General features: G+C 44.5%; 1 protein-coding gene across 1 annotated transcript in view; it reads right to left on the bottom strand.

The window, feature by feature from the left end:
* LOC140211455 (FERM and PDZ domain-containing protein 1-like) overlaps window positions 1-15,720 on the bottom strand; it is a 122,812-nt gene that overhangs the window by 55,840 nt on the left and 51,252 nt on the right. Inside the window, exons 6-7 of the mRNA XM_072281156.1 lie at window positions 4,791-4,895; window positions 2,442-2,537 (exon numbers count right to left, since the gene is read on the bottom strand). Coding sequence (XP_072137257.1) covers window positions 2,442-2,537; window positions 4,791-4,895 — 201 coding nt within the window. The remainder of the gene's footprint in view (window positions 1-2,441; window positions 2,538-4,790; window positions 4,896-15,720) is intronic.

Raw genomic sequence — 15,720 nt, 5'->3', positions numbered from 1 at the left:
CTTGTCTGAACAAGAACTTGGAGTTGGAGAAGGAGAAGATCCAGTGGTCATGGTCCATGTAGGTACAAATGGCATGGCCAAATGAGGAGGGAGATTCTGCGAAGGATTATGAGAATTTCAGGTGGAACCACAATGGTGATAACACCTGGAGTATGAGGATTAGAGAGACAAACGCATGGCTTAAGTGGTACAACTGCAGAATCCGGAAATTTGGAGAAATACACAAAGGCCTGGAAGAGTCATCCATAGGGAAAGTTGACAGTCAGCATTTCAGTTCAAGACATTTCATTAGTTCTGGGGAAGAGTCTTGACTGAAAGCATCAGCTCTTCATTTCCCTCTGTAGATGGTGCCTGGCCTGCAGAGTTCCTCCAGCTTCTTTGGCTGTTGCTGTCGTTGAAACGGGTTCTGATTCCGGGGGTACCAAGAAAGAAGAGAGCTGTTCGATTGGGATGGGCTGTACCTGAACAATACTGGGACCTGTGTCCTGATGAGTCACGTGCATCGGGTAGTAGACTGGGTTTCATACCAACTAGGGAGGGGGAGAACTCCGAAAATGGATGATTTAATACATCAGGAGGAAATGAGAGAGGAGTGGCACAGGACAGTGAGAGGGAAACTGACAGTCACGGTGAGACAAACTGAGGTAGAAGATGTAAGTGAAAATGTGCAAAACAGAATCATAACTGTAAAAATACCAAAGTTTAATGTTCTTTATGTGAATGGAGATAGCATTTGCAACTGGACAGATGAGTTGATAACACGGATAGCAATATACATGTATGAAATAATAGCTGTTACAGAAAGGTGTTTGAAGGCAGACCAGGACTGTGGGCAGAGTTAAAGAGTGTTCCAAAACAATTGGCTGAAGGAGAAAGGAGGTGGGTTGGCATTGTTAACTGAGGAAGGTACAGTACCAGACCAGAGCTCAGCTGTGATATAAATGTAGTGGATAGTGAAGTGTAATTGGTTTCAGCAGACATCATAAATAGCAGGGGAAAGAAGACACAGGCCGGAGTAATCTATAGGCCCACAAAAGATGACACCTCAGACGGTTAGAGAAGAAACAAGTTGAGAGACAGGTCAGAAGAGAGATGATGGCAAATATTCAGTCAGCTGGTCTATGCCTGCCTGAATCAAAGAGGAGGTTTCTAAGACAATCCATGGTTAATAAAGGAGATCGAAGATAGTGTGAAAATGAAAACTAGGCTATACAGAGTAGTAAGGACTAGTAGTAGACCAGAGTTTTGGGAATTCAGGATCCAGCAAGAGAATACTAAAAGGCTTACATAGGAAGGGCAGAATTAATTTTTGAGAGAAAACTTGCATGCATTAAAACAACAAACAGTGAATGTTCCATTGGATATAAATAGGAAAGTATAGGGTCTCTAAAGGCTGATTTATACTTCTGCGTCAAATCGACGCCATAGGTACAGCATCACCACGAGCCCTACACAGTGCCTATGTGGATCCCTACGCCGTAGCCTGACACGCACCCTCCCAAAATGTAACTACGTGTCACGGCAATGCAGACCTCAACAACTGTGATTGGTCTGCTTGGTAGCATCGCATTTCCTCCTACGCTGCAATAGCTTCCCATTGGGCAACCAAAGGGCAGGGGAGGAACTCTGGCTGCAATGCTTTCCATAAAGCTTTACAGACCTCCGAAATTATGGAGGACGCATTTCGCTTTTATGAAAAAAGACACTCACTTTAAACTGGTTGAGCCCGAGAAAGACTACCATGACCATGAAGCCTTGCACAGGCAGGTGTGTGCACATGCGCAACGTGCCCGAATTGCAGAGTGACGTAGACACACCAACGCACAAGTATAAATGCTCACAACGTGCGTAGGCCACTTGCATAGGTTACAGCGTCGAGTTGACGCAGAAGTATAAATCAGCCTTATGGATAGAGATGGGTAAATGTATACCAGCAAGCAAAGAAATATATTGAATAAATGTTTGCATCTGCCTTCACCATGGAACACATGGGTTATATCCCTAAGATATCAGACAGGAGGTCATATCTTTTGCTGACCTCTCAATAACGCTCAATTACACTTAACTTACATTTGTGTATGCTTAAGTTTCATCGATTCAAGATTGAATGTTTGCTAATTGCCAATAAAGGATCGGGATACGTATCCTTGACTTTTGAAGCAATCATTATTGGGGTGAGGGTGCCTCATGCAAGTATAACAAGTCCACCGGGTCACTGGCAGCGGCAACTGTTTCAGTTTTGGTTTGGCCGCTACAATCATGTTAAATGGCAGGGCAGGCTCAAATTGTTTGGTGGACCATATCTGCCCAGTTGTGATGTACTGTACATGTGTACTTGTGATCGGTCAATGAAACAAATGGCTGGGAATTTTCCTGAATAAAACCTTCAAGGAAGAAAGCAAACAGCAATGAGCTAAGAGAACTGGAAGAGTCTTTCTTACCTTCACAGTTGTATTTTTATCATATCTAAAGGCTTTAGTTTGTCCATTTTCCAAATATACTTTGAGAACATTAGGCATAAACAGAAGTGAGTTACCCTGTGAAGAGGAAAAAAAACATCAACTACTAGAATTATTTATTACAATAAAGAAGCAAAGTCATGTACAGTTATCTTTACTTTACTCTGATACCATTGCTTAACTGAAGGTGAAGAAAAGTTGACGGGGGGGTGGGGGAAGGTGCAGGAAATGGGACAAGAACCATTGCTGCTGGAACTATAGGGACAGAATGAAATTTCAACAGAAGAGAACTGAAAACAGATCATTAACCCACCATTACGAGTCCCACACTGCAGAGCTGGAGATTTCACCGAATCTACTAGTTCTCCTGAGAGCTAAGATCAAGTAGATGGGTCTCTTGGAATCCTAAGTTTTTGACTGCACCCACCAGCCCGTTGACCGATTTCTCAGAACCTCATTTGTATCCATAGGCTCCCCAGAAAGATCAGACAATGCTGCAACTAATATTCAGAGATTAAATCAATGTGATGATACACAACAGAGCTTGGTATAAGGAAATGTAATTGCCCAACTATGATCAAATTAAACCCATCTTTAACTAGGGATGAAAAATGCCCAAAGACAATCAAGACCTCGTTTTCATCTATTAGTGGTGAAAGAGAATTGGATCCTGGATTCCCTCACTTGTAGACCCCAGTCAGTGGCAAAAACATATCCTCCACAATCTCCAACAGCACAAGGTCACTACAGGGATGTCCTGGGCCCATCATATAAATATAATTGCAAACAAAGCATGACAGCTCCTCTGCTTCGACAGAAGTCTGCAGAGATTTGGCAGGTCATCAAAGTCCTTGACAAACTTCAATAGATGCCTGGTGGAAACAGTGCTGACCAGCTGCACTACAGCCTGGTATGGGAACATCAATGCCTTTGAGCGGAAAATCCTACAAAAGGTAGTAGATTCAGCCCAGTACATCATGGATAAAACCCTCCCTGACATTGAGCACACCTACACAAAACGTTGCCGTAGAAAAGCAGCATCCATCATCAAAGACCTTCACCACCCAGGCCATGATCTCTTCTTGATGCTGCCATCAGGTAGTAGGTACAGGAGCCTCAGGACTCACTCCACCAGGTTCAGGAACAGTTTCTACCCCTCAACAGGCTCTTGAACAAAAGGGGATAACTACACTCATTCTACTTCTGGTGTTCCACAACTGATGGTCTCACTTTAAGGACCCAATCTTGTCATTCCATGCTTGTTATTTATTGCTATTTATTTATCTTTGTATTTGCAGAGCTTGTTGTCCAGTGATCCTGTTTACAGTTACTGTTCTATAGATTTACTGAGTATGCACAGGGAAAAGAATCTCAGGGTTGTATGTGGTGACATGTATGTACTCTGATAATAAGTTTTGCACTGAATTTTGAAAAATTTGTCACACAGCCCATGGCTCAGATCTCAAAACATGTATATATCTTCTCCTTTTTATTCTTGTATCTCTAGCAGGTATCAACTCACCTCATTGCTCAAATGCGACGCAGCTCCTGGATTAACATTTTGGAAATGAAAATCGGGGCAGCTATTCGATCTGAGTGCATTGCAATCTGCCCACCACAGTAACCATGTCGTCTGTTGGAGGCATCATAACTGGCTCTATGATTTTGTATGTTGGCAGGATCCCACCCTCCCTGCATATGGACTGTCTGTCCCACTCCCATCAGGGAAGAGGCTGCGCAGCATTCACACCAGGAACACTAGACCCAAACACAGCTGTTTCCGCAAACCGTCATGCTGACAAACACCTCCACTCATTAATACTCGCCACTACCACGACATACACATCTCCTAGTGTCACTCTATCTACTAACAATCAGTCTATATACAGTATATAACAGTTACTTGTACATTGTGCTTTAAAAGGTTGCTTTTATATTTATATATATTGGATTTTTATTGTGTTCTTTATACAGTAACGGATCTGGAGCAACGATCATTTTGTTTTCCTTTACACTTGCGTACTGAAGAATGGCAATAAACAGTCTTGAGTCTTGAAATTATTCCATTGTGTAATTCTGTGCACCCATAAACTTGTTCTTATTAAACAGTTTTACATTGTATTCTCACTTGGTACTGAAGGGAGTATCTTTGCTAGAGAGAATGCCTACAGTTCCTTAATGCTCACCTCAACTCTAAGGAAATGGTGCACAACCAGACAAAAGGCCAATTCGTTCAGAAAAACAAAGGGTTTTCACCCAGAACCAGTTTGCCTCTGATAGAAATGCAATGGGTAAACCCAGCAATCAGCAAGACCTGCAGGAGAGACAAACCTGTGTATGGCCATTGACAATCACTTCCTCAGCAAACCGTACTTTGACTGGGTTGCTTTTCAGCCTGGCTCGTTTCTCATCAGTGATAAACGATGACTTGGGCCCCTGAATAAAGCAGAAAGTATTACAATTAAATCATAGCACTGACCTTCTGCAACGAGATTGCATTGTTTTTAGGTAACTGTGCACTGAAGTTCAGTTTACAGAAGGGTATTTGTGTGATCCAACTTGAGTATTAAATTGATAATAACAGATCATAAAAATAACATAGGAAATCATTTCCAGGTGTTTAGGGGCTAGTGGAGGTTCAATAACTCAACCAGATCAGTCAGCGACAGAATATTTCACCTTAAATCTACCGTACTCATACTCACTGTTATCCTAGCATCTGTTTTTCTACACTTTACATTTTACACATTGCATTATCTGTGTATAGTATCTTAGAGTAATATAACACAGAAAAAAAACCTTCAGCTCAACTGGTCTATGCCAACCACAGCGTGCCCTCTGCTAGTCCCAGTTGCCGCATTTGGCCCATAGCCATCCACGCCCCTCCATCCATGTACCTGTCCAAAAGCCTCTTAAATGTTGCAATTGTACCCACCTCGAACACTTCCTCTGGCAGTTCATTTCAGCTATTCTCTACCTTCAGTATAAAGACACTACCTGTCAGCTCTCTTTTAGATCTCTCCTCTCTTATTTGTATCTGTGCCTTCGAGCTGTGGACTCCCCAACCCTGGGGAAAAGTCTATGACTGTTCACCTTATCTATGCCTCTCATAATTTTATAGACTTCTATGAGCTCACCCTCAGTTTCTTATGCTTCATGGAACAAAGGTCCAGAGTGGGCAACTTCTTCCATTAACTCAGACATTTCGCTCCAACCAGCAGTCACGTGAACCCCTTTACTCCAGCCAGTATTCATGTAAATCCCTTCACTCCAGCCAGTATTCTCATGAATCCCTTTACTCCAGCCAGTATCCATGTAAATCCCTTTATTCCAGCCAGTATCACCATAAATCCCTTCACTCCAGCAGTATCCACGTAAATCTCTTCACTCCAGCCAGTATCCATGTAAATCCCTTTACTCCAGCCAGTATCCATGTAAATCACTTCACTCCAGCCAGCATTCACATAAATCCCTTTACTCCAACCAGTATCCACGTGAACCCCTTTACTCCAGCCATCATCCACGTAAATCCCTTCACTCCAGCCAGTATTCACGTGAACCCCTTTACTCCAGCCAGCATCCACATAAAATTCTTTACTTCAGCCAGCATCCACATAAATCCCTTTACTCCAGCCAGTATACATGTGAATTCCTTTATTCCAGCCAGTATTCACGTAAATCCCTTCACTCCAGCCAGTATCCACATAAATCCCGTCACTCCAGCCAGTATCCATGAGAATCCCTTTACTCCAGCCAGTATCCACAAAATCCCTTCACACCAGCCAGTATCCACGTAAATCCCTTTACTCCAGCCAGTATCCATGTAAATCACTTCACTCCAGCCAGCATTCACATAAATCCCTTTACTCCAGCCAGTATCCATGTGAGCCCCTTTACTCTAGCCAGCATCCACATAAATCCCTTTACTCCAGCCAGTATCCAAAAAATCCCTTCACTCCAGCCAGTATCCACATAAGTCCCTTCACTCCAGCCAGTATCCACGTGAATCCCTTCACTCCAGCCAGTATCCACGTAAATCCCTTCACTCCAGCCAGTATCCACCAGAATCCCTTCACTCCAGACAGTATCCACGTGAATCACTTTACTCCAGCCAGTATCCACGTGAATCCCTTTACTCCAGCCAGTATGCACATGAATCCCTTCACTCCTGCCAGTATCCATGTGAATTCCTTTACTCCAGCAAGTATTCATGTAAATCCCTTCACTCCAGCCAGTATCCATGTAAATCCCTTCACTCCAGTCAGTATTCATGTAAATCCCTTCACTCCAGCCAGTATCCATGTAAATCCCTTCACTCCAGCCAGTATCCACTTGAACCTCTTCACTCCAGCCATCATCCACGTAAATCCCTTCACTCCAGCCAGTATTCACGTGAACCCCTTCACTCCAGCAAGCATCCATGTAAATCCGTTCACTCCTGCCAGTATTCACGTAAATCCCTTCACTCCAGCCAGCATCCACATAAATGCATTTACCTCCAGCCAGTATCCACATAAATCCCTTCACTCCAGCCAGTATCTACGTAAATTCCTTCACTCCAGCCAGTATCCACGTGAATCCCCTTAGTCCAGCCAGAATCCACGTGAATCCCTTCACTCCAGCCAGTATACATGTGTATCCCTTCACTCCAGCTAGTATCCACATGAATCTCCTCACTCCAACCAGTATCCACGTAAATCCCTTCACTCCAGACAGTATCCACATGAATCCCTTTACTCCAGCCAGTATCCACGTGAACACCTTTACTCCAGCCAGCATCCACATAAATTCCTTTACTCTAGCCAATATCCACATAAGTTCCTTTACTCCAGCCAACATTCACCTAAATCCCTTTACTCCAACTAGTATCCACATAAATCACTTCACTCCAGACAGTATTGTGACGAGAATACACATAAATTAAGATGTTTGCTGGCCTGGGCTAGCATCAGTGGCATCAGCAGTTGGTCTGCCACCTGTCCTTAGGAGAAGGAGAGATAAGGAACAATGAAGCAGCATCTGGAGATGTGTAATGAAGGGACGGGAGAGAGAGCTGTCTAGAGCGGCTCCCCCTTTAAACCCTGAACTGTTTGAAGTGATGGACAGGCGATCTGGAGATGTGTAATGAAGGGACAGGAGAGAGAGCTGTCTAGAGCGGCTCCCCCTTTGAACCCTGAACTGTTTGAAGTAATGGACAGGCGATACCCCAGCAGGGGGATAAAAAGGGACAGGTTTGCTAAGGCAGGACACACGACACTCGAGGTAATGAGACTCTGCAAGCGGTGCGCCTCTCACGAGTCGGTGGGAAGTACCGGGACACAAACGCACAGGGTGAAAAGGTACGATCAGCGGGAACCCGGTGTGCGTCCACCCTCGCTTGGGTGCCAGGTTCACTGCAGAGGATCGACCGCATCTGGAGGAGGGGTCACAGTCGGTGACCTCAGGTGACATCAGAAAGGACCCGCCCGAAAGCTGCTTGTGAGCAATATCGCCGGTCTGTGAGTGGAAGCCGTTCTGAATGATCAGTCGTTCTCGTTCTCTCTCTCCCTCCCCCCACATTGTCCATCGCCATGGCAATGATTACTGCGAACTGAACTAAATTGGACTGAACTTTGTGTCACTTTGAAATTGGTCATTTACCCCTAGACAACGATAGAGCTTGATTGATGCTGTTATCTTAATTCTGTGCACATGTTCGTTTATTATTGCTGAACTGTTGCATTTATTATCCTTTCGAGTACTGTGTTGCTTGCTTCTTTAATAAAACTTTCTTAGTTCTAGTAATCCAGACTCCAACTGAGTGATCCATTTCTGCTGGTTTGGCAACCCAGTTACGGGGTACGTAACAGTATCCACATGAATCCCTTTACTCCAGCCAGCATCCACATAAATTTCTTTACTCCAGCCAATATCCACATAAAGTCCTTTACTCCAGACAACATTCACGTAAATCCCTTTACTCTAGCCAGCATCCACATAAATTCCTTTACTCCAGCCAATAGCCACATAAACTCCTTTACTCCAGCCAGTATCCACATAAATCCCTTCACTCCAGCCAGTTTCCAAGTAAATCCTTTCACTCCAGCCAGTATCTATGTAAATCCCTTCACTCCACCCAGTATCCATGTGAATCCCTTTACTCCAGCCAGTATCCACATGAATCCCTTCACTCCAGCCATTATCTATGTAAATCCCTTCACTCCAGCCAGTATCCACGTGAATCCCCTCATTCCAGCCAGTATCCACATGAATCCCTTCACTCCAGACAGTATCCACGTGAATCCCTTTACTCCAGCCAGCATCCACATAAATTCCTTTACTCCAGCCAATATCCACATAAATTCTTTTACTCCAGCCAACATTCACGTGAATCCCTTTACTCCAGCCAGTATCCACATAAATCCCTTCACTCCAGCCAGTATCCACGTAAATCCCTTCACTCCAGCCAGTATCTATGTAAATCCCTTCACTCCAGCCAGTATCCACGTAAATCCCTTCACTCCAGCCAGTATCTATGTAAATCCCTTCACTCCAGCCAGTATCCATGTAAATCCCTTCACTCCAGCCAGTATCCACGTGAATCCCTTCACTCCAGCCAGTATCCACGTGAATCCCTTCACTCCAGCCAGTATCCACGTGAATTCCTTCACTCCAGACAGTATCTACGTGAATCCCCTCACTCCAGCCAGTATCCACATGAATCCCTTCACTCCAGACAGTATCCACATGAATCCCTTTACTCCAGCCAGTATCCACGTGAACCCCTTTACTCCAGCCAGCATCCACATAAATTCCTTTACTCCAGCCAATCGCCACATTAATTCCTTTACTCCAGCCAACATTCACGTAAATCCTTTTACTCCAGCCAGTATCCACATGAATCTTTTCGCTCCAGACAGTATCCACATCAATCCCTTTACTCCAGCCAGTATCCACATGAACCCCTTTACTCCAGCCAGCATCCACATAAATTCCTTTACTCCAGCCAATATCCACATAAATTCCTTTACTCCAGCCAACATTCATGTGAATTCCTTTACTCCAGCCAGTATCCACATAAATCCCTTTACTCCAGCCAGTATCCACATAAATCCCTTCACTCCAGCCAGTATCCACGTGAATCCCTTCACTCCAGCCAGTATCCATGTGAATCTCTTCACTCCAGCCAGTATCCACATGAATCCCCTCACTCCAGCCAGTATCCACATGAATCCCTTCACTCCAGACAGTATCCACATGAATCCCTTTACTCCAGCCAGCATCCACATAAATTCCTTTACTCCAGCCAATATCCACATAAATTCCTTTACTCCAGCCAACATTCACGTAAATCCCTTCATTCCAGCCAGTATCCATGTAAATCCCTTCACACCAGCCGGTATCCACATAAATCCCTTCATTCCAGCCAGTATCCACGTGAATCCCTTTACTCCCGCCAGCATCCTTGTGAATCCCCTTACTCCAACCAGTATCCACGTGAATTCCTTTACTCCAGCCAGTATCCACGTAAGTCCCTTCACTCCAGCCAGTATTCGTGTAAATCTCTGCACTCCAGCCAGCATTCACGTGAATCCCTTCACTCCAGCCAGTATCCACGTGAACCTCTTCACTCCAGCCAACATCCACGTAAATCCCTTCACTCCAGCCAGCATCCACATAAATTCCTTTACTCCAGCCAACATTCATGTGAATTCCTTTACTCCAGCCAGTATCCACATAAATCCCTTTACTCCAGCCAGTATCCACGTAAGTCCCTTCACTCCAGCCAGTATTCGTGTAAATCTCTGCACTCCAGCCAGCATTCACGTGAATCCCTTCACTCCAGCCAGTATCCACGTGAACCTCTTCACTCCAGCCAACATCCACGTAAATCCCTTCACTCCAGCCAGTATCCACATGAACCTCTTCACTCCAGCCAGCATCCACGTAAATCCCTTCACTCCTGCCAGTATTCACGTAAATCCCTTCACTCCAGCCAGCATCCACATAAATGCCTTTACCTCCAGCCAGTATCCACATAAATCCCTTCACTCCAGCCAGTATCCACATAAATCCCTTCACTCCAGCCAGTATCCATGTAAATCCCTTCACTCCTGCCAGTATTCACGTAAATCCCTTCACTCCAGCCAGCATCCACATAAATGCCTTTACCTCCAGCCAGTATCCACATAAATCCCTTCACTCCAGCCAGTATCCACGTAAATCCCTTCACTCCAGCCAGTATCCACATAAATCCCTTCACTCCAGCCAGTATCCATGTAAATCCCTTCACTCCAGCCTGTTTCCACGTAAATCCTTTCATTCCAGCCAGTATCCACGTGAATCCCTTTAACTTCAGCCAGTATCCACGTAAATCCCTTCACTCCAGCCAGTATCCACATAAATCCCTTCACTCCAGCCAGCATCCACGTAAATCCCTTCACTCCTGCCAGTATTCACGTAAATCCCTTCACTCCAGCCAGCATCCACATAAGTGCCTTTACCTCCAGCCAGTATCCACATAAATCCCTTCACTCCAGCCAGTATCCACATAAATCCCTTCACTCCAGCCAGTATCCATGTAAATCCCTTCACTCCTGCCAGTATTCACGTAAATCCCTTCACTCCAGCCAGCATCCACATAAATGCCTTTACCTCCAGCCAGTATCCACATAAATCCCTTCACTCCAGCCAGTATCCACGTAAATCCCTTCACTCCAGCCAGTATCCACATAAATCCCTTCACTCCAGCCAGTATCCATGTAAATCCCTTCACTCCAGCCTGTTTCCACGTAAATCCTTTCATTCCAGCCAGTATCCACGTGAATCCCTTTAACTTCAGCCAGTATCCACGTAAATCCCTTCACTCCAGCCAGTATCCACATAAATCCCTTCACTCCAGCCAGCATCCACGTAAATCCCTTCACTCCTGCCAGTATTCACGTAAATCCCTTCACTCCAGCCAGCATCCACATAAATGCCTTTACCTCCAGCCAGTATCCACATAAATCCCTTCACTCCAGCCAGTATCCACGTAAATCCATTCACTCCAGCCAGTATCCACATAAATCCCTTCACTCCAGCCAGTATCCATGTAAATCCCTTCACTCCAGCCAGTTTCCACGTAAATCCTTTCACTCCAGCCAGTATCCACGTGAATCCCTTTAACTTCAGCCAGTATCCACGTGAATCCCTTTACTCCAGCCAGCATCCACATAAATTCCTTTATTCCAGCCAACATTCACGTGAATTCCTTTACTCCAGCCAGTATCCACATAAATCCCTTCACTCCAGCCAGTATCCACGTAAATCCCTTCACTCCAGCCAGTATCTATGTAAATCCCTTCACTCCAGCCAGTATCCACGTGAATCCCTTCACTCCAGCCAGTATCCACATAAATCCCTTCACTCCAGCCAGTATCCACGTAAATCCCTTCACTCCAGCCAGTATCTATGTAAAGCCCTTCACTCCAGCCAGTATCCACGTGAATCCCTTCACTCCAGCCAGTATCCACGTGAATCCCTTCACTCCAGCCAATAGCCACATAAATTCCTTTACTCCAGCCAACATTCACGTAAATCCCTTTGCTCCAGCCAATATCCACATTAATCCCTTCACTCCAGAGAGTATCCACATGAATCTCTTTACTCCAGCCAGTATCCACGTGATCCCCTTTACTCCAGCCAGCATCCACATAAATTCCTTTACTCCAGCCAATATCCACATAAATTCCTTTACTCCAGCCAACGTTCACGTAAGTCCCTTTACTCCAGCCAGTATCCATGTAAATCCCTTCACTCCAGCCAGCATTCACATGAATTCCTTTACTCCTGCCAGCATCAACGTAAATCCCTTTACTCCAGCCAGTATCCATGTAAATTCCTTCACACCAGCCAGTATCCATATAAATCCCTTCATTCCAGCCAGTATCCACATGAATCCCTTTACTCCCGCCAGCATTCTTGTGAATCCCCTTACTCCAACCAGTATCCACGTGAATTCCTTTACTTCAGCCAGTATTCGTGTAAGTCCCTTCACTCCAGCCAGCATTCACGTAAATTCCTTTACTCCAGCCAGTATCCACATAAATTTCTTTACTCCAGCCAACATTCACATAAATCCTTTTACTCCAGCCAGTATCCATGTGAATTCCTTTACTCCAGCCAGCTTCCACGTAAATCCCTTCACTCCAGCTGGCATCCACATAAATCTCTTCTGCACCTTAACCATATTAACAATATCTTCTCTGTAACAGGGTGACCTAAACTCTATGCAATACTGCTAGTACAGTGTTACCAACAACTTATATAACCGCAACATTATCTCCCTCAATGCTCTGACTGATGAAGCCAGCATGTTAAATGCTTTCTCCAGCAGTCTGTCTACTTGCACTTTCGGCAAACTGTGCACTTGTACTCCAAAGTCCCTCTACTGCACAACACTCACAGTGCCCTGCCATTCACTGTACAAGTCCAACCCTAGTTGAATGTCCAAAAATGCATCACCTCACACTTACCTAAGTTGAAATCCAATTGCCATTTCCTCAGCCTGTTTCCCTAACTGATTCAAGATCTCCTTAAAATTCATTGTAACCTGCTTCACTATCAACAAAATCCCCCAATTTTGTATCATCAACAAACTTATTAATTGAGTCATGTGCATTCACATCCAAAATATTTACTTAAATAATGTATAACAGGGGTCCCCTCACTGACCCATGGGGCAGCCAATAGCCACAAAACTCATCAGAGAATCAACCTTCAACTATCACCCTCTGCTTCATGTCACTGGGCCAATTCTGAATCTGGTCTCGGCCTGAAACATCGACTGTACCTCCTCCTAGAGATGCTGCCTGGCCTGCTGCGTTCACCAGCAACTTTGATGTGTGTTGTCTGAATCCACTTTGCTAGCTCCCACTGTCACCTAAACTTCCAGAGCAACCTGCCATGTGGGACCTTGTCAAAGTCATTACAACATTCACTGCCCTACCAACATCTAGCCTCTTCAAAAATCTCTATAAGTTTAGTCAGACACGAAGCCAGGCAAACTATTCCTGATCAGGCCTTGACTATCCAAGTGACGGTAGATCCTGTCCCTCAGAATTCCCTCCAGTACCTCCCCTAGAACTGAAATCAGACTCATCAATCTGTATTTCCCTAGCTTGTCCTTACTACCCTTCTTGAACAATGGAACATTAGCTACCCTCCAGTCTACTGGAACTTCAACAGTGGCTAACAAGAAAGCAAATATCTCTGTGATTTGTTCCCTAGCCTCCCTTAAGGTCTAGGGGTTAGGTCCTGGGGAATTTCCCACCTTAATGTGCTTCACGACTGCAAATAATTCCTTCCTTATAATCTGCATTTGTTCTAAGACAGCACGATTATTACTTTCATTTCTTCTGCATCTTAGTAAACATCTTGGAGAAATACATATTAAAAATCTCAGCCATCTCCTGTGGTTCAACACATAGGTGGCCCCGAGGCTACTTAAGAAGAGTTAGTCTCTTTCTAGTCACCCTTATACTGTAAATATAACTTAGGAACCTCTTAGGATTATCCTTAACCACTCTGCCGAATTTATCTCACACCCTCATTTTGCCCTCCTGAATTCCCTCCTAAGCTGTTCTTTGCCAGGAGATTCATTTCTACCTAAAAGCCTAAAGACGATGTATTCTTCCTCTTTTTTCCTGACCAGATCCTCAATATCTCTCGTCAGCCAGGGTTCACAGAACTTGGTGTAATGCCCTGATTTCCACTGTTATGCCGTGAGGTAGTTTATATTAGCAGCTTTTTGTAAAAGCAGTGTGCCATGCTGGAAAGTGTGTTTTGGCTTTGGCTAAGAAAAGGACACACGTTGTCCAACTTAGGAATGTGAGTCAGCCAGTTGGGATAGTGGGGCGTGAGAGGAGGTTCTAGAGAGCCGTAGGGAAGAGTTTTCTGAAGGACAGTAGTCTGGTTTGAGGTCTTGTTAACAGGAGCTACAGAGCAGGGCACAAGGGAAGATGCCAGAGAATGCCATTGGAAGGAGAGTCCTCATTACAAGAAGTGCTTTGTGCAGATGAATGGCTCCAAGGAGGAAGGGCCAGAACTCCTGAGAGAGAACCAGTTCATTCAAGATGCTCCTCAAGGGAAGTTTGGAATGTGGTGGGTGCTTTCATTCAGACCGGGGTTTAGCACATGTGTAAGAGATACACCTAAATACTCCAGTATGATCTCCAATGCTCATGTGCACATTGGACTTGTTTAACTGTAATAGGCCCTTTTCATTTCTTTTCTTTTTCCTATTAATTGTTTGATAAAGCTGAAAATGATAAATATAATTCCTTTATAATTTTATGTGGTGTAGGATCTGTTTATCTTGCCAACCGGTAACTGTGTATGGGCAGTATTTACACAGCATTCGCTCAAATCGACGTTCCTTTAATCGGAGCATCCTGACGTTTCTGTTTGGTTGAACCCCAAATTGTACCTACCCTAGACATATATTGTTTATGAAAGGTGGCCTTTTTACTGCTGAATCACGTGGCCATTAGAGGAGTTAGCTAATGAGCCAAGTCTGTATTTGAGCCCCAGTGAGAGGGTTACATTTATAGGGGCTCATCCAGGATTTTGGGTGCTGTGTGACTGTTTTAGAATTGATTTAAGCGGTTTTTGTGTTTAAGCCAGTGGTTAGGCTAGTGTCGGGGAGAGTGATCAAGGTACTTTATTATGGATGCTGCAGAAATAAAGGGTTGGTCGGATTTGAAGCGTTATCCACAAATAATGCTTGTGATCTGAACAGGGTGGATAACCAAATTCCTGACAAACTGCTGCTGAGAGCGCTGAGTTCTGTAAAAGAGTTGGGAAAGGTTGCAGTGATAGAACAGCATTTTGAACAATCATCTGGGTAAGGATGTTGTATTAGTCCAGACTAGCAGTCACGTAACTGAAGTTGCGCTGCTTGATAGGTTGGGATACCCTGGAGAGGTGGGGTCATGGGAAGTGCATATTTTTCTAGAAAAGGGGCCTGTAGCTGAGAGCAAAGACTTTAAAGACAAGTTGTTCTTGTTTCTGCGAAGTGAGGGGAAAGAGTTGTCTGATGTGAAAGGTCCAAAAATTCTTCAGCAGTTGATGAAAATTCCGAGTTCTGATGAAAGGTCACGGCTCGAAACGTTGACTAAATTTTTTTCTTAGATGCTGACTGGCCTGCTGATTTCCTCCAGAAATTTGTGTGTGTTGTGATGGAAATTCTGAGCTGATTTCGGCAATTACACCACTGTTGATAAATGCCAAAATTATCATA

Source organism: Mobula birostris, chromosome 17 (assembly GCF_030028105.1).
Source record: "Mobula birostris isolate sMobBir1 chromosome 17, sMobBir1.hap1, whole genome shotgun sequence".
Lineage (NCBI taxonomy): Eukaryota > Metazoa > Chordata > Chondrichthyes > Myliobatiformes > Myliobatidae > Mobula > Mobula birostris.
This window is presented reverse-complemented; position numbering and strand designations above follow the sequence as displayed.